At 40.5% G+C, this 22,320-nt stretch overlaps 1 protein-coding gene across 2 annotated transcripts in view; it reads left to right on the plus strand.

The window, feature by feature from the left end:
- PTPRT (protein tyrosine phosphatase receptor type T) overlaps positions 1 to 22,320 on the plus strand; it is a 1,006,475-nt gene that overhangs the window by 777,832 nt on the left and 206,323 nt on the right. For both annotated transcript variants that reach the window (XM_058562674.1, XM_058562675.1), the window contains exon 12: positions 8,306 to 8,579. In XM_058562674.1, coding sequence (XP_058418657.1) covers positions 8,306 to 8,579 — 274 coding nt within the window. The remainder of the gene's footprint in view (positions 1 to 8,305; positions 8,580 to 22,320) is intronic.

Below are 22,320 nucleotides of genomic sequence, written 5' to 3' on the forward strand. Positions count from 1 at the left end.
CATCTATAGATTCAAGGCATCCCCATCAAGATTCTAATGGCATTTTTCACGGAAATAGAAAAAAACAATCTTAAAATTTGTATGGAACAACAAAAGACCCCAAGTAGCCAAAGCAATCCTGAGAAATAAGTACAAAACTGGAAGCATCACACTTCCTAATTTCAAACTATATTACAAGTCTATAGTAATGAAAACAGTGTAATAATGGCATAAAAACACACACCTTTAGACCAATGGAACAGAATTCAGGGCTCAGAAATAAATCCATGCATATGTGGTCAACTAGTATTTGACAGGGGAGCCAAAAATACTCAATGAGGAAAAGATAATCTCTTCAATAGTGTTGGGAAAACTGGATATTCACATGCAGAAGAATGAAACTGGACCCCTATCTTACACCACTCACAAAAATTAACCTGAAATGGAATAAAGATTTAATATAAGACCTGAAACATAACTCCTAGAAGAAAACATAGGGAAAAAGTTTCTTAACTTTGGCCTTGGCAGTGGCTTAATGAATATGACGCTAAAAGCACAAGCAACAAAAGCAAAAGTAAACAAGTGAAACTACATCAAACCAAAAAATCTCTGCACAGCAAAAGAAACAAAGAACAAAATGAAAAGGCAAACTACGGAATGGGAGACAATATTTGCAAACCACATATTTGATAAGGAGTTAATATGCAAAATATGTAGGAACTCCTACAACTCAATAGCAAAAAAACAAATAATCTAATCTTAAAATGGGCAAAGGATCTGAAAAGACATTTTTCCAAAGAAGATATTCAGTTGGCCAACAGGTACATGAAAACATGCTCAACATCACTAATCATCAGGGAAATACAAATCAAAACCACAATGAGATATCATCTTACACCTGTTAAAATGGCTGTTATCAAAAAGACAAAAGATAACAAGCATAGGCAAGGATGTGGAGAAAAGGGGACTCTTGTATACTATTGGTGGGAATGTAAACTGTTACAGCCACTATGGAAAACAGTATGGAGTTTCCTGAAAAATTAAAAATACAACTACCCTGTGAGCCATCAATCTCACTTCTGGGTATATATCCAAAGGAAATGAAATCAGTATCTCAAAGAGATATCTGTACTCCCATGTTCATTGCAACATTATTCACGATAGCCAAGATAGGGAAATGACCTAAGTGTCCATCGATGGATAAGTGGATAAAGAAAGTGGGGTATAGGAGGAAGACAGGCACAGATGTTAGCGCAGGGCCAGTCTTCCTCCGCAAAAAGAGGAGGATTGGCATGGATCTTAGCTCAGGGCTGATCTTCCTCACAAAAAAAAAAAAAGTGGGGTATATTATAGACAATGGACTATTATTCAGGCTTAAAAAAGAAGGAGATCCTGCCATTTGCAACAACGTACATGAACCTGAAGGACATTATGCTAAGTGAAATAAGTCAGACACAGAAAGACAAATACTATGTGATCTCACTTATATGTGGAATCTAAAAAAGTCAAATTCGTTAAAGCCGAGAGTAGAATGGTGGTTGTCTGGGGCTGGAGGGTAAAGGAAATAGGGAGATGTTGGTCCAAGAGTTATGCAGGGTGAATAAGTTCCGGACATCCGTATAATACTGTATTTTATACTTGAAATTTGCAAAGAGAGTAGATCTTAAGTATTCTCACTCACACAGTGGTAACTATGTGAGGTGGTGGATATCTTAATTAGCTCAGTTGTAATTATTTCACAGTGTATACATATATAAAAGCATCATGTTGTACACCTTAAATATATACAATTTTTATTTGTTAATTCTATCTCAATAATGCTGGAAAAACCAACACAGAGATAATGAACTCATAGAAACAGAAAGCAGATTGGTGGTTGCTAGGGGCAACTGGTGCTCAAAAATACAAAGAAAATTTTTAAAACTTTGAGTTAAATTTATGTGAGTTATATCTAATATGGTATATCAATTTTCCATATTAGAAAATAAAACAAATTTTTAAAATATTTATTAATTTTAAAAATTTAAATTAATTTTTTCATTTAAAATAATAATAGTAAATTCCATTACATGTTAACATAAATAAAATTTTTTTATGAATAATAATTATTTTCCAAAACAAAATTAAGAAGTGTAGCACTGTTTTACTTTTTTTGGGGTAGGAAGATTAGCCCTGAGCTAACATCTGTTGCCAATCCTCCTCTTTTTGCTGAGGAAGATTGGCCCTGAGCTGACATCTGTGCCAATCTTCCTCTTTTATGTGTGGGACGCCTGCCACCACATGGCTTGATGAGCAGTGCGCAGGTCTGTGCCCAGGATCCGAACCTGTGAACCCCAGGCCGCTGGAGCAGACTGGGCGAACTCAACCACTATGCCACCGGGCTGGCCCTTGTTTTACATTTTTGCTGTTCTCTAATGCCTGGTGTACTAGAAGGCTGCTAGATTCCATATCTGCTTCTATATTCAAACTATTTTATTATTTTGCTTGATTGAAGTACATGAAGAAAGTCCAGCCTCATAACAGCTATGAAATCTTGTAGCTTTTTTTTTTTTAATTTTTTGTTTATTGCGGTAACATTGGTTTATAACATTGTAAAAGTTTCAGGTGTACATCATTGTACTTCTATTTCTGCATAGATTACATCATGTTCACCACCAAAATACTAATTACAACCCATCACCACACACATGTACTGAATTATCCCTTTCACCCTCCTCCCTCCCCCCTTCCCCTCTGGTAACCTTTTTAAGAACGTCATAGTACACTTGTGAGACACTGAAATTGCTAAAGGCAAATAATATCTTAGATATCTTAGTGCTCTTCTGAAAATATTTTCAACCTTGCAGATAACCTGAAAGAGTCTCAGAGATGCTGGGTGGGCTTCTGCTCCTTACACTGGGCCACTATGGCTACCCCATCACATACGGATGCCTGCCTTGCTCTGCCCTATCTAATGGCTTTAGGACTGAATTGTTTGGGAAGGAGCAGGGCAGTACAGAAATCTTGAACTTTGTGCAGTACAGAAATCTTGAACAACAGTACAGGCTGGTTGTGGTATTGATGACTTAATTCTGAAACGGTTTTGTGTGTATTGTGTGAGGATATATGAGTAAAAATATTGATGTTGGAAATGAGGGTTCTCACTATAGGAAAAAAGAAAAACAATTGGGGAAAGGGTAAGGTGAGGAAGAATCTTGTGTTAATGGATTTGAATTAGCAATATCAGTATGAACTAATCAATATGAATTTATGATGTTTAAAAAATATATTTCTTACTTCTGTCCAATAGAAGGGCATAGAAGCAATGGCACCACAGTAGCAATGAGCTTAATGGTTGCCCAGATCTTGCCTTCTGAATTCCTTCTTTGAGAAAATGCCTGATTACAGTCCTGGGAAAGGAGGGCACAGGTGAGCCTTGAATACGTCATGGTGCCAGCAGGCAAAGGTGTGCTCAATGACCGGTGGGACCACCAAAGGATGTGGGAGCTGCCTGGAGGCGCTCTCACTGGAATTAAACTATTTTTATTTTACTGTTACTTAGATATTTTATATTTGTACATGTTTATCAACTCAACTCCTTGTACTTGTGTTTCTTATACAACTACAAAAGTAAAACAAATTTATAAATAAACAAATAATCCTGTAAAAGAAAAAAAGTCAGTGATGGAGAAGTCACTGTGACTGATGGGATGTCACCATATGACTCAGCTGAGTGAGGCTGGAATAAAGGTTGAAAACTACCTTGCCCAACTGGATCTCTGCTCTTATGCAAGTCCCATGTGGTCACAGGTCACAAGTGTCCTTAGAACTGTTGGTGTCCACTCAGATCCTCTCATCTCCCCTTTCCTGCAACATGCCCATCCCCCAGATTCTATGTGCTTTGACGCAAATGACTCTCAGCTGTGACCTTCTTCAAAGGGTTGCCACTAGGCTACCAGAGCCACCTTGTCTGTCCCACACACAGAATTGGGAGTGCCTGGGAGTTTACATCTCTACTGTAGAGTCCATAACCAATAACTGATTGGCATTGGAGGCCCAAAAGCCCTTGGCTTGAGATGAGACAAACTCTAGGGCACAATTTATGCTCCAGAACTCCCTATGGGATCAGGCTGAGACTGGGACTTTGCCTGAAATCACATTTTTGCTTGGCTTCCTCTCCTCTTCTCTCTTCTTCCCTCACTCCCTTACTGGTTTCTCCTGGGTCTACTTCCTTAACACATCATTTGCATTGAAACCTAGCTCAGGGTCTGTTTCTGGAAGATCTTGGACTAAGACAAGCCTATTTCTGGGAGAACATGGGCCAAAATGTGCCCCTTTTTTGAAGTTGGGCAATCTTCACCTGTGAGCTGCAGCATACTGTCCATCTATCATCTGACTTCAACATTCTGAATGGATACAGCCCCTGACTAGAGACATCTTCCCTAGATACAGACAGGGGGCCACAAGATGTGTTAATGATAGATGGATGGCTCTATTAGATGCCTGGTCCCTCTCAGAGAAGCATGAGTCATCATTACCATTAGCTCTGGAATCAGAGAGAGCATGAGGGTCCAGTGGCAGGGTTCTCTAAAGCCTGCAGAGGAATTCCTGCAAGTTTTGCTCTTAAAGGAGTCTGAGGCAGCTGTCCTCTATAGGCTGGGGATCTTGGGACCTGGGACTAGAGTAGAATGTTTTAGTCTAACGAGACATTGAAACTAAAGGATGGAAGTTGCCGCAAGCCTGGGTCTGAAAAGTTGGGGAGAAGAAGGGTGGGAATCAGTCACTGTAGCAAAGAGGATGAACAATAGATATTGGAGTATTGAAGGTGAGCTGCAGTGAGGAAACCAAAGCAAGGGAGGTGAAAAAAGGTAAGGAAAGAAGATGAAAGTCTCCTTGACCTGACGTGTTGAGGTGGGGCTGCAACATATCTTGCAGGGCCCTGCAAGAAGAGACCCTCAGGATAAGTTGCACAGAAAATATGGTCATAAATGTCCATCTTGTCATTGGGAGAAATAAAGTGGGTGTCACAGGAGGGAAAAATGGGTAAGTAAATGATATATGTTGTGAGGTGAGCATTTTAAGTTATTCTTCTCTCATACTATCAGGATTTTTCTACTAAAAAAAAATCCGTTCTCCTTACAAATTATCCTAAATAGTTTATTGCAACCACTTCTTTTGCACAAGAGATGTGACTTTGGGGGTTATTCTCATTTAGGTATGATTTTATCATTACCAGCAAACTGAAAAGAGCTTAGATAAATATATTTTCAAGAGACTGATGATACGAATGAAGTTACCATGAGAAACAAAAATAATACCCACTTTTTTGTTTCTTGCCCCCACCCCTTCCTAAAGTGTATGTGTCAGGGAAAGGAAAGTTGTGTGGCTTGCACGTGGCATTTCTTCTCTCCTCCTCCTTAATCAGAGTTCCCTGATCTTGGAGAGAGGCTGGATCCACTGGCAAAAAGATTTATATGACAAAGTGGTTTACAGCTTTCTGGCTGCAATTGCTGATGTGCCTCTGAATGGACAAGCTGCAGATGCAGTGGGCCTGAGGGAGTTGCTGGGTATACTTTGGCACATTAATCCCAATTGTATGTGAACCATATGTTGACAACACAGTTTAACCCAAAATATATCCTTTGCTAGTCTTTGTGATTTCAGATGAGGCTGGGTGATATAGAGTTAAGCAGTTTAGGCCACCAAGTAAAAAATGCTCGGAAGGCCCTTTGTACATTTTGTTGGTTTATGGAAAAAGAAGGAAGGTAGAGAAAAAGAAGGGATACTGAACTCTGAGTGAAAAGTCTGAGTTTCTACTTTGGCTGCAGTTTAACACATATGGGGCCCTCAACCTCTCAGCCTCAGCATCCTCATCTGTAATCTGGCTGTTGAGTGTGGTTGAACTGACGAATGAGTTCTCAATAACCAGATTGGTGAGGAGGAGGAGGAGGAGTGGTACGGGCTGACCCCTGGAGAGATGTTGTGCCTCCCTCTGTAGCCCTTGGCAGCATTCACCTGTCAGAACCCAACGAAGACCCACTGCTTGGCTGTCCATGACTACAGAATTTCATGCCAGTCGTGGGCGGTACTCAGGCCAGCCTTGTGACTCTTCTCGATCCATCCCATTATAGGGGGAGAAGAGACGACAGAAAGTGGGATCCAGCCCCGGTAAGCTTCCAAGGCTTTGGGTTCTCCATTTAGAAGGTAAGGGTGACAGAAGGATTCAAGGGTAGCATGAGAATTCTGGACTGAGAAATGACGACAGAGGTCTTCTGATGTGGGCAGGACTGACCCAAGTGGTAGTTAGGGATAGACTGGGCCTCAGGGGAAAGTAGGGACCCACAGCTTTTTGCAGTCCCTGGTCCTAATGATGAGACTGTTGGTCCCTTCCAACCAGGTCAGAAAGGCATGAGGGCTGGATAGGTTGAGTGCCCCCCAAACTCAATGCAGAGTACTTTAGGTGCTATTGCTAGCCTCAAGAGTTGTTTCTTCTTCCCTCTTTATTGCTTTTTGGTGCACATTGGACAGCAGGCATGCTCATTGAGCTGTTTGCTCACCTCCACTCAGATATCACAGTCATCTAAGTGTGGCATAAACTCACATGCCCATCTGTCTTCCATCTGCGTTGCTGACCATCCCCATGCTCAAGGGGATTCAGAAGAAGACTTTCCATATTGAGTGTGTCATGTTTCCTTGGGGCAGTCCCTCTGTAGCCTTTTTTCCCTAATGAAATAATTCTGTGCCTCTGTCTTCATCCAAGTCGTGCTTCTTAACCAAGTGTCTTTAGATAGACAGTCTGATTGAAGAATGGTAGCCCACACCATGTTCCGTTTTCATAAATCACATGCCAATTCATTATGCCATCTTTAAATGATTGGTTTAGGTACACCTCATTAATTCACAGAGGTCTTCTGTAGGCATTTTTTGAGCAATTGATCTTTTGTCTTAGATCATGGGTCCCAGAGATCTGTGCAATAAAGTTCTGGTAAAAGAGGAGCATTTATTCAAGAGAAATACAAACTGTGGGCATTCAAAAGATGGTAAAATGTTACCCAAATTTACAAATTTTAGGATAACTTTTATAAAATGAGCCTACACATTTGGCATACAGTTGATGTTCAATAAAGGCTTGGTCTTCTCTAGTCACACACTAGCACACACCTTCTTACATCCTTCTAAATTGAAGGGAATGGTATGAGATCACTAGACAGGAGCTCAGGGGAATCACTGTTTATATTGACTAGGGTTTCTGCATCTAGTTAGATTTGGTTTCATGTTTACTTTCATTTTTAATTCAATTCAATTTGATGCATTTGAAAAAAGTATTCATTGATCACGTGCTGGGTATCAGGCAACCTGCTGGGCAGTGTGTGTGGGGAGAGTGATGCAGAGATAACTAAGCCACAACTCCCACTGTCTAAATGTCACAGTCTAGCTGGAGAAACAGTAGTCCCATGCTCATATTATTGCATTCCCAGGCAGATAGCCATTAGTGAGCTGTAGGGAAATTAAGGAGGGAGAAAACTCATCCAGATGGGAGAGTCCAAACAGGCTTCACAGAAGAGATGAAAGATAGGCTCAGCGTTTAAGGAAAAGCTTCCACAGGCAGAGATGGAAAGGATGAGAGGACACTGCATGTGGAGGAAGCATGAACTGGTGATGGCATGGGTGGAAGGCAAAGAATGTTGGTACAATAGCATGGAGTCTGGAGCAGCTATAATGAGGGGTGCATTATAAGACTTTCTGAAAGGTAGACTAGAAGTCAGGCACAAAGGGTCCCAAATGCCAGGATGAGGAGTTTAGATTGCATCATCAGATAATGGAGAGCGTATGACAGTGTTTGAACAGGGACAGTGTTATATGATTAGGAAGATCGAGGGATTGACTGGCTAATTGATCAAAAAAATTAGAGGCAAAAAGACCAGTTGAGTCCAGGTAAGAGGTGGGGAAGTGCCCAACTTCAACATTATTATGGGGGGAGAAAAAGGTCAAGTCAGTTGGGCTTGTTGATTCAAGGTGCAGAGTGAGAACTAAGGAGGTGGCAATTGAGAACGAGCCTCAGATTCAAGGTCTGACCACTCGACAGGCAATGCTACCCTTCACTAAGGAAAGAAACATAGAAGGAGGAGCAGGCAGGTTTGTAGGGGTTGGGACTGAGTTTCGTTTTGGACATATCTAGTGTGTGCTGGCTTTGGACATCTAAATGGAGATAGATTTCTGCACAACAGTAGGTTTCCAAGTCTGAAGATGAGGAAGGAGGTTTAGTTGTAGATAGAAGTCATGAAGATAATTAACAAGTTCATCAATCCAGACAGCTGCTCATCTACCTCTCTTCTCTCCTGTCCAGTGTTTATCAGCTGGTTGTCAAGGAGGAGAGACTTCAGAAGTCACGGAGGGCAGCTGACATCATTGAGTGCTTTTCGGTGCCTGTGAGCTATAGGAACGCCTCCAGCCTTGATTCTCTACACTACTTTGCTGCTGAACTGAAGCCCGCCAACCTGCCTGTCACCCAGCCATTTACAGTGGGTGACAACAAGACATATAATGGCTACTGGAACCCTCCTCTTTCCCCTCTGAAAAGCTACAGCATCTACTTCCAGGCCCTCAGCAAAGCAAATGGAGTAAGTATGGCCACATAGAGGCCATTTCTGGCCTTGGTTTTATTTTTTCCTTTCTCAAATGAGAAGGCAGCGTGGCTTTAGAGCAGAGGTTGACAGACTAAGGCCCGTTGACCAAATCCAGCCCCACGCCTTTTTATTTTCTTTTGGAAATAAGGGTATTTTGTTTTTTAAAATATAGCAATGCCTATTCATGCACATAGTCTATGGTTGCTTTGATGCTACAATAGTACAGTTGAGTAGATGAGACAGAGACTCTATGCCTCATAAAGCCTAAAATATTTGCTCTATGGTCCTTTACAGAAAAAGTTTGCAGACCCCTGTATTAGAGGATAGAAAGGTGTTTCACTTGGGCAAATCACATGGCCTGTCTAAGTCTTAATTTCCTCATCTATAAAATAATACCTATCAGTTGGATATCTATCAATACACTAAGCAGGTTGTAGTTAATCAGTGAATACTAGCTCCCCTATCATTATCATTAATCACACTAGAAAATATTTTTTTCTCCCAAAGACAAGGTAAACGTTTTTTGCATCAAATATTTCCTTAGTCAAGGAGGAGTGCCAGTCATAACATCACAAAATCACAGGGCTGGAAAGGACCTGAAAGGTCATCCTATACCTCCCTCCCTCCCCCTACATACAAAACAGTGCTTCAATCAACATTACAATATCACAGTTAACTGGTGTTAGTGCTTATTGTTGAATACCTCCAATGACAGAGAACTCACTTCATGTGGTATCTTTGTTGATCTTTGGGGGGGGTGGGGCTGTGCTCTAAGAAAGCTTTTTATTACACTGACTTAAATAAATCTTTTATTGTAGCTTCTACCCCTTGCTTTTGGTCCTTTCTCTTAGGGCCCAATGGAACCAAGGCAATCACCTTCTCAGGTGGTATTCTTTCAGTTACATAAGATCTTTTCTATCATCCACTTCCCTTCTAGACAAACACACTCATCTGGTCTTATTTTTTACAAACTAAATATCTTTACTTTCTCTTATGACACATGTTTGTATTTTCCATCAAGGATGCTTCTGTGGACATACCCCAGGTTGCTCTGTTTCATTCAACAAATATATAATGAGCACTGACATATGCTAGGCCCTATGGTTCATGTTAAGGTTATGTAGTATGTGCCCTCCAAGAGCTTATACGTTTGCAAGGGAGTCTGGTATGTGCCATGTTCCACAGTGTATCCAGAGAAGTGAGAAGCTCACTGGAGAAGGGAAAGCTGAGACAAAAGCAAGATTTGGTGAAGTGTGTGGAGATCAGCCTGTGCAGGCTCTGGGTGGCCAAGATAGGGAGTTTAGCTTAGTCTGTCAGTGGCAGTCATTACCTTGTGAGAAACCTGGATTGAGGAACTAATTAACATTTAAAATATCCACAGAGCCATTTAAATTCCACATTGGTATTTCAGTTCTGCATTTATTACTGGTTCAGGCAACACTCCTCACAGAGAGTATAAAACTATAAAGAGAAGCTGCCAGCCTGCCTTCCACCTGTCCATCTGGCCTTCCCTCTGCATGAAACACTCTGATGTATTGAGGAGGAAGACATAAAGATGGGCAGAAGCATCAGGCAGCCCATCTTGTTCTTGGTTCGCTGCATTCCATATTGGCCAGTTTACTGGTTCAGCACAGCTCTGAGAAGGTGTGGCTTTCCCTGCTCCTGGCAACATATCAAGAGGTGCCGTTGCATTTCCATTCTGTGAAGAGGGGTGGTAGCTGCACTCAGTTCACCCTCTGTCACATTCCTACCAAGATGCTCATAAAAACCCAGCAAGAGACCAAATCTATAGAACCCAAGAAACTGGCAAATGGGCCCCAGGAAGAATTTCCCCAAACTAAGCTGACTGGCCCCGAGCAGAACAGCCTGTGAAGCAGAAGGGCTGTTGGAGGTTTTGGTCCCCAAACATCACACAATTGACCCCCTCCTCAAGACAAGAGGTTTTGCCATTGAAAAAAAACTCACCCTACCCTGAAGGTGCCTCATCTAGGAAGCAGTTTCTACCACGGCTTCCAAGATGAACAAGGCCATTTAATTACTTATGCCTTCAATCCCATGCCATGTGTACTCCCATTTTGGAACTAAGATTTACAGTAATGAAACCTAAGCAGGAATGGAATTGGATGGGTGTTTATGCCAGGTGTCTTGAGGGTGTAGTCAGCCTCACAAGAACAAAGAGGAAAAGCTATGGGAGTTGGACACTCAGAATGGTGTATTTTTCTGGCAAGAGAAAAACTACACACTTTCAAATTGCTGCATTTAGTATTTAGTTTTACTGAAAAGAGTTGGTTGAAAGGGTCATAGGAGCAGAAAAGCCATTCTCAGTCTAACAAATCTCTGCCTGGCCCCTCTCAAATTTCTCCATATCATAAAGGGCAGCAGACAATGCAGTTAAGCCTGGAGGATTTTTGAGGAGAGAATGTTATAACCCGCAAATTCCTTATCAGCTGAGTTGTTGTTCTTGTGCAAATACATCAGAAAGACGTTCTCAGTATCCAGGGGCTCCCAGATGCCCTGCTTCTAATAAATCATTCAAAGAGCAATTGACTGAACAATGAGTCAAAATAAAGAAATCAAGAAAAGAGAGATATGGAATAAAAAGATCCACAGTGAGCATGGAAACTAATTAAACATAGCATTAATGCTAAATAATTGCTCTAAATATGTTATAAAAGAGAAATTTAATATAAAAACAATTACTTAAAGAGATGATGTATAATGTAAAAAATTAACAATTGTGATCTGAGTCTATAATTCACTATTTTGTCAACAAAAACTGAAAAAGAGTTGGAGAAATGATGAGTGTAAATAAAAATCTGCTAATTTTCTCACTTTAGACAGGAAGGAGTAAATAACTACTATCTTATTTTTGATACTGAGAATTTTTTTAAGTATAGTTTTTTAAACATAAAAGCAGCCTTCCAATCTATCATTTAAAAGCCAGAAAACAACAATCTACCAAGAAAAAAGGGAGAAACAAAGGAAACTATAAGTAAACATGAAAATCAGCAACTATAAAGCAATCCAGAGGACAAAAGCGCTAGATTTTATTTTTTTAAAAAAACTAGTGCTGTTCTCCCCTCATAAAAGGGAGGGAAAATATCTTGGGTCAAGTAAACAACATAATTCAGCAAATCTATATTACTAGAAGATTAAAAACAGAAGATGGGGCAAAGTTATATTAACCTAAAATAAAGGAAAGCAAAAATGTCCATCTGTTGCAGGATGGTTGTGTGCCAGGTTGAATAATTTACTATTAACCAATTTCGTTGCCCACCACCTGCAAGTTTCAGTCAGAACAGGGTAAGAGATTTTTAGCGCACAGATATTAAGGATGATTTTTCAGCTTAGCAGAGTGACTAAATATTCAGCCTTTACTACATACACACAAACCCCTAGGAACTGTGTGACTTTAAGTAAGCTATTAAAAAGTTAGATATGATTGATCGAATAATTAATTAAGTGAACATCTAGGAAGCACACACTATATGTCAAAAAAGGCACTTATTTTTTTTTTAATTTTTTGTTTATTGCAGTAACATTGGTTTATAACATTGTATAAATTTCAGGTGTACATCATTATACTTCTATTTCTTCATAGATTACATGTTCACCACCCAAATACTAATTACAACCCATCACCACACACATGTGCCGAATTATCCCTTTCACCCTCCTCCCTCCCCCCTTCCCCTCTGGTAACCACCAATCCAATCTCTGTCTCTATGTGTTTGTTTATTGTTGTTATTATCTACTACTTAATGAAGGAAATCATACGGTATTTGACCTTCTCCCTCTGACTTGTTTCACTTTGCATAATGCCCTCAATGTCCATCCATGTTGTCACAAATGGCTGGATTTCATCGTTTCTTATAGCCGAGTAGTAGTCCATTGTGTATATATACCACAGCTTCTTTATCCATTCGTCCCTTGATGGGCACTTAGGTTGCTTCCAAGTCTTGGCTATTGTGAATAACGCTGCAATGCACACGGGGGTGCATGTATCTTTACGCATTGGTGTTTTCAAGTTCTTTGGATAAATACCAGCAGTGGGATAGCTGGGTCATATGGTAGTTCTATCCTTGATTCTTTGAGGAATCTCCATACTGTTTTCCATAGTGGCTGCACCAGTTTGCACTCCCACCAGCAGTGTATGAGAGTTCCCTTCTCTCCACATCCTCTCCAACACATGTTGTTTCCTGTCTTGTTAATTATAGCCATTCTGACGGGCGTGAGGTGATATCTCATCGTAGTTTTGATTTGCATTTCCCTGATAGTTAATGATTTTGAACATCTTTTCATGTGTCTGTTGGCCATCTGTATATCTTCTTTGGAGAAATGACTATTCAGGTCTTTTGCCCATTTTTTAATTGGGTTGGTAGTTTTTTTGTTGTTGAGATGCATGGGTTCTTTATAGATGTTGGAGATTAAGCCCTTATCAGATGTATGGTTTGCAAATATCTTCTCCCAATTGTTAGGTTGTCTTTTCGTTTTCTTGATGGTTTCCTTTGTTGTGCAGAAGCTTTTTAGTTTGATGTAGTCCCATTTGTTTATTTTTTCTATTGTTTCTCTTGCCTGGTCAGACATGGTGCTTGAAAATATGTTGCTAAGACTGATGTCGAAGAGCGTACTGCCTATGTTTTCTTCTAGAAATTTCATAGTTTCAGGTCTTACATTCAAGTCTTTAATCCATTTGGAGTTAATTTTTGTGTATGGTGTAAAGTAAGAGTCTACTTTCATTCTTTTGCATGTGGCTATCCAGTTTTCCCAACACCATTTGTTGAAGAGACTTTCTTTTCTCTATTGTATGTTCTTGGCTCCTTTGTCAAAGATTAGCTGTCCATAGATGTGTGGGGTTATTTCTGGGCTTTCGATTCTATTCCATTGATCTGTGTGTCTGTTTTTGTGCCGGTACCATGCTGTTTTGGTTACTATAGCTGTGTAGTATATTTTGAAATCAGGGAGTGTGATACCTCCAGCTTTGTTCTTTTTTCTCAGGATTCCTTTACCTATTTGGGGTCTTTTATTGTTCCATATAAATTTTAGGATTCTTTGTTCTATTTCTGTGAAAAATGTTGTTGGAACTTTGATAGGGATTACATTGAATCTATAGATGGCTTTAAGAAGTATGGACATCTTTATGTTAATTCTTCCAATCCAAGAGCATGGAATGTCTTTCCATTTCTTTGTGTCTTCTTCAATTTCTTTCAGCAATGTTTTATAGTTTTCAGTGTACAGCTCTTTCAACTCTTTGGTTAAGTTTATTCCTAGGTATTTTATTCTTTTTGTTGCAATTGTAAATGGGATAGTATTCTTAATTTCTCTTTCTGCTACTTCGTTGTTAGTGTATAGAAATGCAACTGATTTTTGTATGTTGATTTTGTATCCTGCAACTTTACCATATTCGTTTATTACTTCTAAAAGTTTTCTGGTAGATTCTTTAGGGTTTTCTATATATAAAATCATGTCATCTGCAAATAGTGACAGTTTCACTTCTTCCTTTCCAATTTGGATCCCTTTTATTTCCTTCTCTTGCCTGATTGCTCTGGCTAGGACTTCCAGTACTGTGTTAAATAGGAGTTGTGACAGTGGGCATCCTTGTCTGGTTCCTGTTCTTACAGGGATAGCTTTCTGTTTTTCGCCATTGAGGATGATGTTAGCTGTGGGTTTCTCATATATGGTCTTTATGATGTTGAGGTACTTTCCTTCTATCCCCATTTTCTTCAGAGTTTTTATCATAAATGGATGCTGTATCTTGTCAAATGCTTTCTCTGCATCTATTGAGATGACCATGTGATTTTTATTCTTCATTTTATTAATGTGGTGTATCATGTTGATTGATTTGCAAATGTTAAACCATCCCTGCATATCTGGAATAAATCCCACTTGATCATGGTGTATAATCTGTTTAACATATTGTTGTATGCGATTTGCTAGTATTTTGTTGAGGATTTTTTCATCAATGTTCATCAGTGATATTGGCCTGTAATTTTCTTTTTTTTGTATTGTCCTTGTCTGGTTTTGGTATCAGGGTAATGTCGGCTTTGTAGAATGAGTTGGGGAGCTTCCCCCCATCCTCAATTTTTTGGAGGAGTTTGAGAAGGATAGGTATTAAGTCTTCTTTGAATGTTTGGTAGAATTCACCAGGGAAGCCGTCTGGTCCTGGACTTTTATTTTGGGGGAGGTTTTTCATTAGTGTTTCGATCTCCTTACTGGTGATTGGTCTATTCAAATTCTCTACTTATCCTTGATCCAGTTTTGGAAGGTTGTATGATTCTAAGAATTTGTCCATTTCTTCCAGATTGTCGAATTGTTTGACATATAGCTTTTCATAGTATTCTCTTATAATCTTTTGTATTTCTGAGGTGTCTGTTTTAATTTCACCTCTTTCATTTCTGATTTTACTTATTAGTGCCTTCTGTCTTTTTTTCTTGGTGAGTCTAGCTAAAGGTTTGTCAATATTGTTTATCTTTTCAAAGAACCAGCTCTTGGTTTTATTAATTTTTTCTATTGTTTTTTTGGTCTCTATTTCATTTATTTCTGCTCTAATTTTTATTATTTCCCTTCTTCTACTGATTTTTGGCTTTGTTTGTTCTTCTTTTTCCAGTTCCTTTAGGTACATTGTTAGATTGTTTATTTGAGATTTTTCTTTTTTGTTGAGATAGGCCTGTATTGCTATAAACTTCCCTCTTAGAACCGCTTTTGCTGTATCCCATAAATTCTGGCATGTCATATTTTCATTTTCATTTGTCTCCAGGTATTTTTTTATTTCTTCTTTGATTTCTTTGTTGACCCAGTCGTTGTTCAGTAGCATTTTGTTTAATCTCCACATATTTGTGGCTTTTCTGATTTTCTTCCTATAGTTGATTTCTAGTTTCATACCGTTGTGGTCAGAAAAGATGCTTGGTATTATTTCAATCTTCTTAAATTTATGGAGACTCGTTTTGTGGCCTAATATGTGATCAATCCTGGAGAATGTTCCATGTGCATTTGAAAAGAACGTGTATTCCTCGGTTTTTGGATGGAATGCTCTGTATATATCTACTAGGTCCATCTGTTCTAGTGTATCATTTAAGGCCAGTGTTTCCTTATTGATCTTCTGTTTGGATGATCTATCCGTTGGTGTAAGTGGAATGTTAAAGTCCCCTACTATTATTGTGTTACTGTCTATTTCTGTTTTATGTCTGTTAATAATTGCTTTATATATTTAGGTGCACCTACATTGGGTGCATAGATATTTACAAGTGTTATATCCTCTTGTTGGATTGTTCCCTTCATCATTATGTAATGCCCTTCTTTGTCTCTTTTTACAGTTTTTGTTTTAAAGTCTATTTTGTCTGATGTGAGTACTGCTACCCCAGCTTTCTTGTCATTGCCATTAGCATGGAGTATCTTTTTCCATCCCTTCACTTTCAGTTTGTGTCTTTAGGTCTGAAGTGTGTCTCTTGTCTGCAGCATATATATGGGTCTTGTTGTTTTATCCAGTCAGCCACCCTATGCCTTTTAATTGGAGCATTTAGTCCGTTGACATTTAAAGTAGCTATTGATAAGTATGTACTTACTGCCATTTTTTAACTTTTTTTTTCTCAGTGTTTTAGTAGTCCTTCTCTGTTCCTTTCTTCTTCTATACAGAATTGATAGTCTCTTTAGTTTGACCTCTGTCTGAAAGCTCTACTCTTTAACTCCCCTCCTCCCTCCTTTTATGTTTTGATATCATATTTAACTTCTTTTTTGTGCATTTGTATCCATTACGTTCTTATCATGAAAATAGATAATTTTTCCTATTTGTGGTCTTCTCTTTTCCCCTTAAATCAGTCCGTTTAACATTTCTTGTAGCACTGGTTTCTTGGTGACAAACTCCTTTAATTTTTGCTTGTCAGGGAAATTTTTGATCTCTCCTTCCATTTTGAATGATAACCTTGCTGGGTAGAGTATTCTTGGCTGTAAGTTTTTTCCTTTTAGCACTTTAAATATATCATGCCATTCTCTTCTAGCCTGTAAAGTTTCTGCTGAGAAGTCAGCTGATAGCCTTATGGGGTTTCCTTTGTGTGCAACTTGACTTTCTCTTGCGGCTTTTAGGATTCTCTCTTTACCTTTAATTCTGGACATTTTGATTATGATGTGTCTTGGTGTGGGCCTCTTTGGGTTTATCTTGTTTGGGGCTCTCTGTGCTTCCTGTGCTTGGATGTCTGTTTCTTCCCTTAGGCTAGGGAAGTTTTCATCTATTATTTCTTGAAATAGATTCTCTGCCCCTTTGTCTTGCTCTTCTCCTTCGGGGACACCTATAACACGGATGTTAGTGGGCTTGATGTTGTCCCAGAGGTCCCTTAGACTGTCCTCACTCTTTTTAATTCTTTTCTCTTTTACCTGTTCAGCTTGGGTAATTTCTTCTAGTCTTTCGTCCAGCTCACAGATCCGTTCTTCTGTATCCTCTACTCTGCTTTTGAGTTCCTCTAGTGAATTTTTCATTTCCAGTATTGTATTCTTCATTTCTGATTGGTTCTTTTTTATATCTTCCATTTCTTTGTTGACCTTCTCACTGAGTTCATCTATTCTTCTTCCCAGAGCAGTGAGCACCCTTAACACTCTTAGTTTGAACTCTCTGTCGGGTAGGTTGCTCATTTCTGGTTCACTTAGTTCCTTTTCTGGGGTTTTGTCCTGTTCCCTTACTTGGAATGTATTCTTTTGCCTCCTCATTTTGCCTCTTTCCCTGTGCTTGTATCTACGTATTAGGTAGGTCAGCTACGTCTCCTGCTCTTGGATAGGTGACCTTATGTAAGTGATGGCTTAGGAGGCCTGCAGTGTGCTTCCCTCAGTTCTCAATGTTCCAGGGGTGACCTCTATGTGGGCTACGTGTGTCCTTCTGTTGTGGCCTGTTTGCTCTCCCTGTAGGTGCCCAGGGAGGCTGAGTTATGCTCCTGGCCAGCTGTTGTAATGCTCAGCTGCTTGTAGTTGTTGTGGGACCTTCAGTCTCTTTATCAGGTGTGGGGAGCCCCAGCACAGTTGGCTGCAAGTTCTAATACCACATTTGTGTTACAGTATTTCTTTTAAGTGAGTAGGCCCCCAGCATGGCAGGTTATTAGGTTCAGGGCCTTACAATTGGTGTAAGCCTCCAGCCTTTAGGTCTCTTGTCAGCTCTCTGAGGATTGCAGCTGGGTGGGACTGGCCTCAGGCATGGGAGCACCCAATTGTTTCAGGCTTTGGAAGGTGGGGCAAACCCCCATGTGGGTCTTTGAGAAGAACAAGTCTTCTGCAGCTGGCAAGCCCTGCTGCCCACAGATTCACACACACAGTCAACACAGTCCTACCCCGTGTGCATGCCCTGACCTCCCCAAGCGGACCCAGTCTCTCCATGGCGGGAGCCCCACACACTCCACCACTGCCCCACACTCTGCACCCGCTCCTTGTGCATGCCCTGCCCCACTGAAGTTGGCTCAGTTGCCAGGCTGCAGAGAATCCAGTCACCAATCTATGCAGGCCCACAAGTTGCCTGAGGGCTTGTTGTTGGGTGGGGCCAGTCTCTAGGGTGGGCTGCCTGCCCTGGTTGAGCTGGATTAAATCATTGCTCTAGCAGGTGGGGCAGACCTGGGCTAGCAGGCCTCAGGGAGAGCTCCAATGGCGTCTGTGTCAGCACGCTCACACCAGGCCACAACAATGGCCGCTGCCAATATCCCAGTCCCTGGAGAGGTCTCACCTCTCACCGAGATGCACACAGGGCCTATTAGGTGAGTCTCTTTTCACCAAAGCACTGTGCACCTTTCTTTCTGGTGATTTTAGGTTGCTTTCTGAAATGGGTGAGTTTGCGCGTGGGCCCTTTAAGAGCCGGTTTTACTTTCTTTGTGAACCAGTATTCTGGGGGTACTCCCCAATGTTTTAGTAGCAGGCAAAGTCAGATATTATGCCACTCGTCTCGATTGTGCTGGGTCCACAAAATGCCCACGGCGGTGGCGCTCCCAGGCTCAGGGCCCGCTCCTCCAGGGAGGGCTGCCTATCTTTGGGTGGTTCCCAGGCAGCCGTGAGGCGCTGCGGCTTTTGAAGGCGGTGGGCGGTGATTTTCCTCTCCAGAAGGGAGTTTCTGCCTCTTCTACCTCAGTTGGGATTGTCCCTTGTTGCAGGAGTTCCTCTTATCCAGTTTTCAGTTCTGTCTCAGGGGTAATTTTTCCACGAGTAGTTGTAAATTGCCTGTGTCCGCAGGAAGAGGTGAGTTCAGAGTCTGCCTACGCCGCCGCCATCTTGACTTCCTCCAAGGCACTTCTTCTAAGTGCTTGGAAAAAAGCATTAAGCCAAACAGATAAAAAAATGCCTGCTCTCGTGGCGTTTACATTCTAGTAGGGGAGAAACCAAAAGTAAACAAATAAACAAGTGAAATAATATGTCAAATAATTAATCATTAGACTTACGAAGGTGAAAGTCACTCATTAAATGTTGACTATCATTAGGATGAGGATAAAGACATTTTGTAAACTCTACAGTGGTCTATACAAACGTGGAGTATTTTAATCCAGCCCTATAAACACTATGGAGAGTCCAAGTATGATGTGCATTATGAGGCATGGTGCTCGGAGGCATTTTCTTGAAGTGTGAGTTGTTCACAGGCACTTGTGTTGGGAATTTGATCAGATTAGTAATATTACATTTGCCCGTTGATGCTTTCTTAGAGAATACAAGGGCAGTCCCATCTATTGGAGCACTCCCATCTGTTGGAGTGCTGAATTCTCAGCACCTGGCTTTCTTGTGGATCAGGCCATATTGTAACCATTTGTTTTGGATACAGCTATATTATAGATGTATAACATTTTAAAATTGGATGATTTTAACGTAGACCAGAAGCCGACAGAGAAATCTCCAATAAAGCATTCTTGGCAGGGCACTCTATAGCCTCAGCTTGACCACTGCAATTCTCTGGAGGAAAAGAGTTGATTCCTTTGTGCAACAGGTAAAATTATTAGAACTTTCTTCCTCTATAAAGCCAAATTCTGCCTCCTTAGCTCTCTACTATTGGGCACTTGTACTGATTTGAAAAAGTCAAATCTTTCTTTGTCATGTCAACCTTTTGGAGAAAATATGACAGTACCAACTACCATCCCTGGCCACCCAGGCCATTTCTCATTAACATGCGATTACTTCTAATTCTCATATGATGTGATTTCTGTATCTTTCATCCTGTTTATTCTGTTCTCTCATAGACAGACTCCTTTTTTCCAGTGCCCTTCTTAAAAAGGGGTGCCCAGAACCTAGCACTGTGCTTCAGATATAGTTAAGCCATGACTGGTACATTTTAACTATTCCTCCCCTCTTGACCATACTCTAATACATTATTTCTCAAACATACCAAGATATTTTTCTCACTTCGGGGCCTTCATGCAGGCTGTTATTTCACCTGAGTCTCTCTTTTCTTTGTTCTTTGCAGAACTAGTACCTTCTGATTTTTCAGGCCTCGTCTTCAATGTCACATCCTTTAGGAGCTTCCTGACTATATTACCTAAGAGCCATCCACAGCAGTATTCACTTACATGATAACTTGTTATTTTTCTTTATAATACTGGACATAGTTTTAATTGCACTTAGTTTCGTGTAGTGCATGTCTCCCTTGTTAGACTGAGAGCCACAGGAAGTAGGGACTCTGTTTTGTTTGCTGCTGTATCCTCCACACTGAGTGCAGTATTTAATGCATAGCAGATACTCAACAATCATTTGATAAATGAATGAGGATACAAAATGTTTCTTGTTGTCTGTGTCTGTCTCATTTTCCTCACTTATAAAATTGAAATAGTAATACACACTTCACATAATCATTTTGAGGATTAAATGAGGAAAGATCTTGAATACTGAAAGGCATCAAGTAAGTTTCAGTACCGTCTGAATTTCCACTCAGCGTAGCATGAGAGATGTGGTTCTGAGCTATTTTCACCATAGACAGATGAGCCCTAAAGGACCTTCCTTCCATCATAGCAGACTTTTCCCCAGCTGTCTCATTTCCCAAGCTCCAGGCCCCTGGGAAGCCTTGATTTCCTCCAAATCCTCCAAATGATACCCAGAGTATCTGTCTCAGTTGTAAACAGCGGGCGGGTGCAGTTTTGCATTGTTTCTTTCCCACTCTTCCCAGAATGAGGTCTGCTGAATCTACTGTTCTCTGCATCCCCACCACCATTAGCCATGATTGTGAAGTTGAAAGGACCATAATTAATGGTTGGATGCAAAACAAGTGTGGCGAATTCACGCAAATATCCATCAGAAGCCACCTTTTGTTGGGTAATGCTGTTGTGCATGTTCTATTTATGCACAGAGAAAACTGTTTCCTCGCTGTATCCTTTTCATCTTATGGGGGCACATTTAACCTGGATGATGCCTCTGCCAAATGGTGAACTAAATAAAAGAAGTGGGAAGTAGAAGGGTGATTGTTCTCTTTCTCTCACTTCCTCTTCCAGCTTCTGAACTCAGTTGCCTCTTGAGAGCAGTTGGAAGCCAGATGTTATTTTAAATGGGTCTTCATGTTTGCAGTGTAATCACATTATAATAGTTGGGATGACCTAGGCAGAGCTGGATTAGGAAAAATTCTTTGTGTCTAAATGAATTGGATGAAACTATATTTAGTTGTGTCCAAGCACTGTTAGAAGAATGTTTGCACATGAATGGTTTTCTGCAGCGTGGTGGCATGGAAAGAACTGAGAGTTGGGCATCAAGACAGACGTGGCTTGAATTATGGCTGTTCTCAGTTATGTGAACTTGAACTGGTTACTTAACATCTCAAGATATATAATGTGATTAATGATTTACCTCCCCAAAATTTGGGGAGAGTAAATGAGACAATGTATATAAGGCATCTGTCACAGATGTTGTAAAATGTTTTCTTTTCCTTTTTGCTATTTTGCTGGGGTCCCTCTCCTGAGGAGGGGAGAGTTGGTGCATCCTTACCTGGTATATCCCAATTTGTCCAGTAGACTCCTCATGGAAGCACATAACTTCCTAACTCTGGAGGACCTCAGGAAGCATGTCTATGCAGCACCCGTTGATTGCCTTGACTCACCTATGACTCAATTGCTTTATAACCCCGCCCCCAGCTTTATTTTTCTTTTATTTTTCAACAGAACTGAGATATTTGAGAACACCTGTAATGACCAACACACTTCCTCATTATGCCCTAAGCATTTCCTTCAAATTCTCATAATACCCAGACTCACTCTTGAAGCATCTGTGAAGTTCATATTACAGATCCTGAGAACTTTATATTATTGAGCACCTGCTGCATCTCAGACACTAAGCAAAGTGCTTTCACTTATATGTGATTGGTCTCATAGACAAAGTGATGCCATTTAAATCAGTGGGTGGATGGACTGCCAGAAGTACCCTGGAATCTCATAGCATCTGAGTTCCTTCACACTGAAGGAGAGATTTTGTTTAACAGCTTTTTCTCTTTACCTCTGTGGAGATATGGTAAAGAAATGTCTAATACTCCCTGTGACACTGTTCCACTTTGAAAGACAGTGGTTCTTCCAAGTCTACCGTGCATTGTGGTTGAGAGATCTCAAAAAATCTTCAATCCCTCCCACCCGTCATTGGCTGAGCCAAGATAACAGAAAACTGTGAACCAAAGGCCTCCAAATATCCTTCTTATGACTTGTTGCCATACTCCTATGTTAGGAACATATTTCTGGGTTTTAATAGCTCTATAGCAGCCTTGTAGAAGTGGAGAGGGGGACTGAGAAATGGACACTTAGAATCCAGGACTATCATC

The sequence above is a fragment of the Diceros bicornis genome, chromosome 19 (assembly GCF_020826845.1).
Source record: "Diceros bicornis minor isolate mBicDic1 chromosome 19, mDicBic1.mat.cur, whole genome shotgun sequence".
NCBI lineage: Eukaryota > Metazoa > Chordata > Mammalia > Perissodactyla > Rhinocerotidae > Diceros > Diceros bicornis.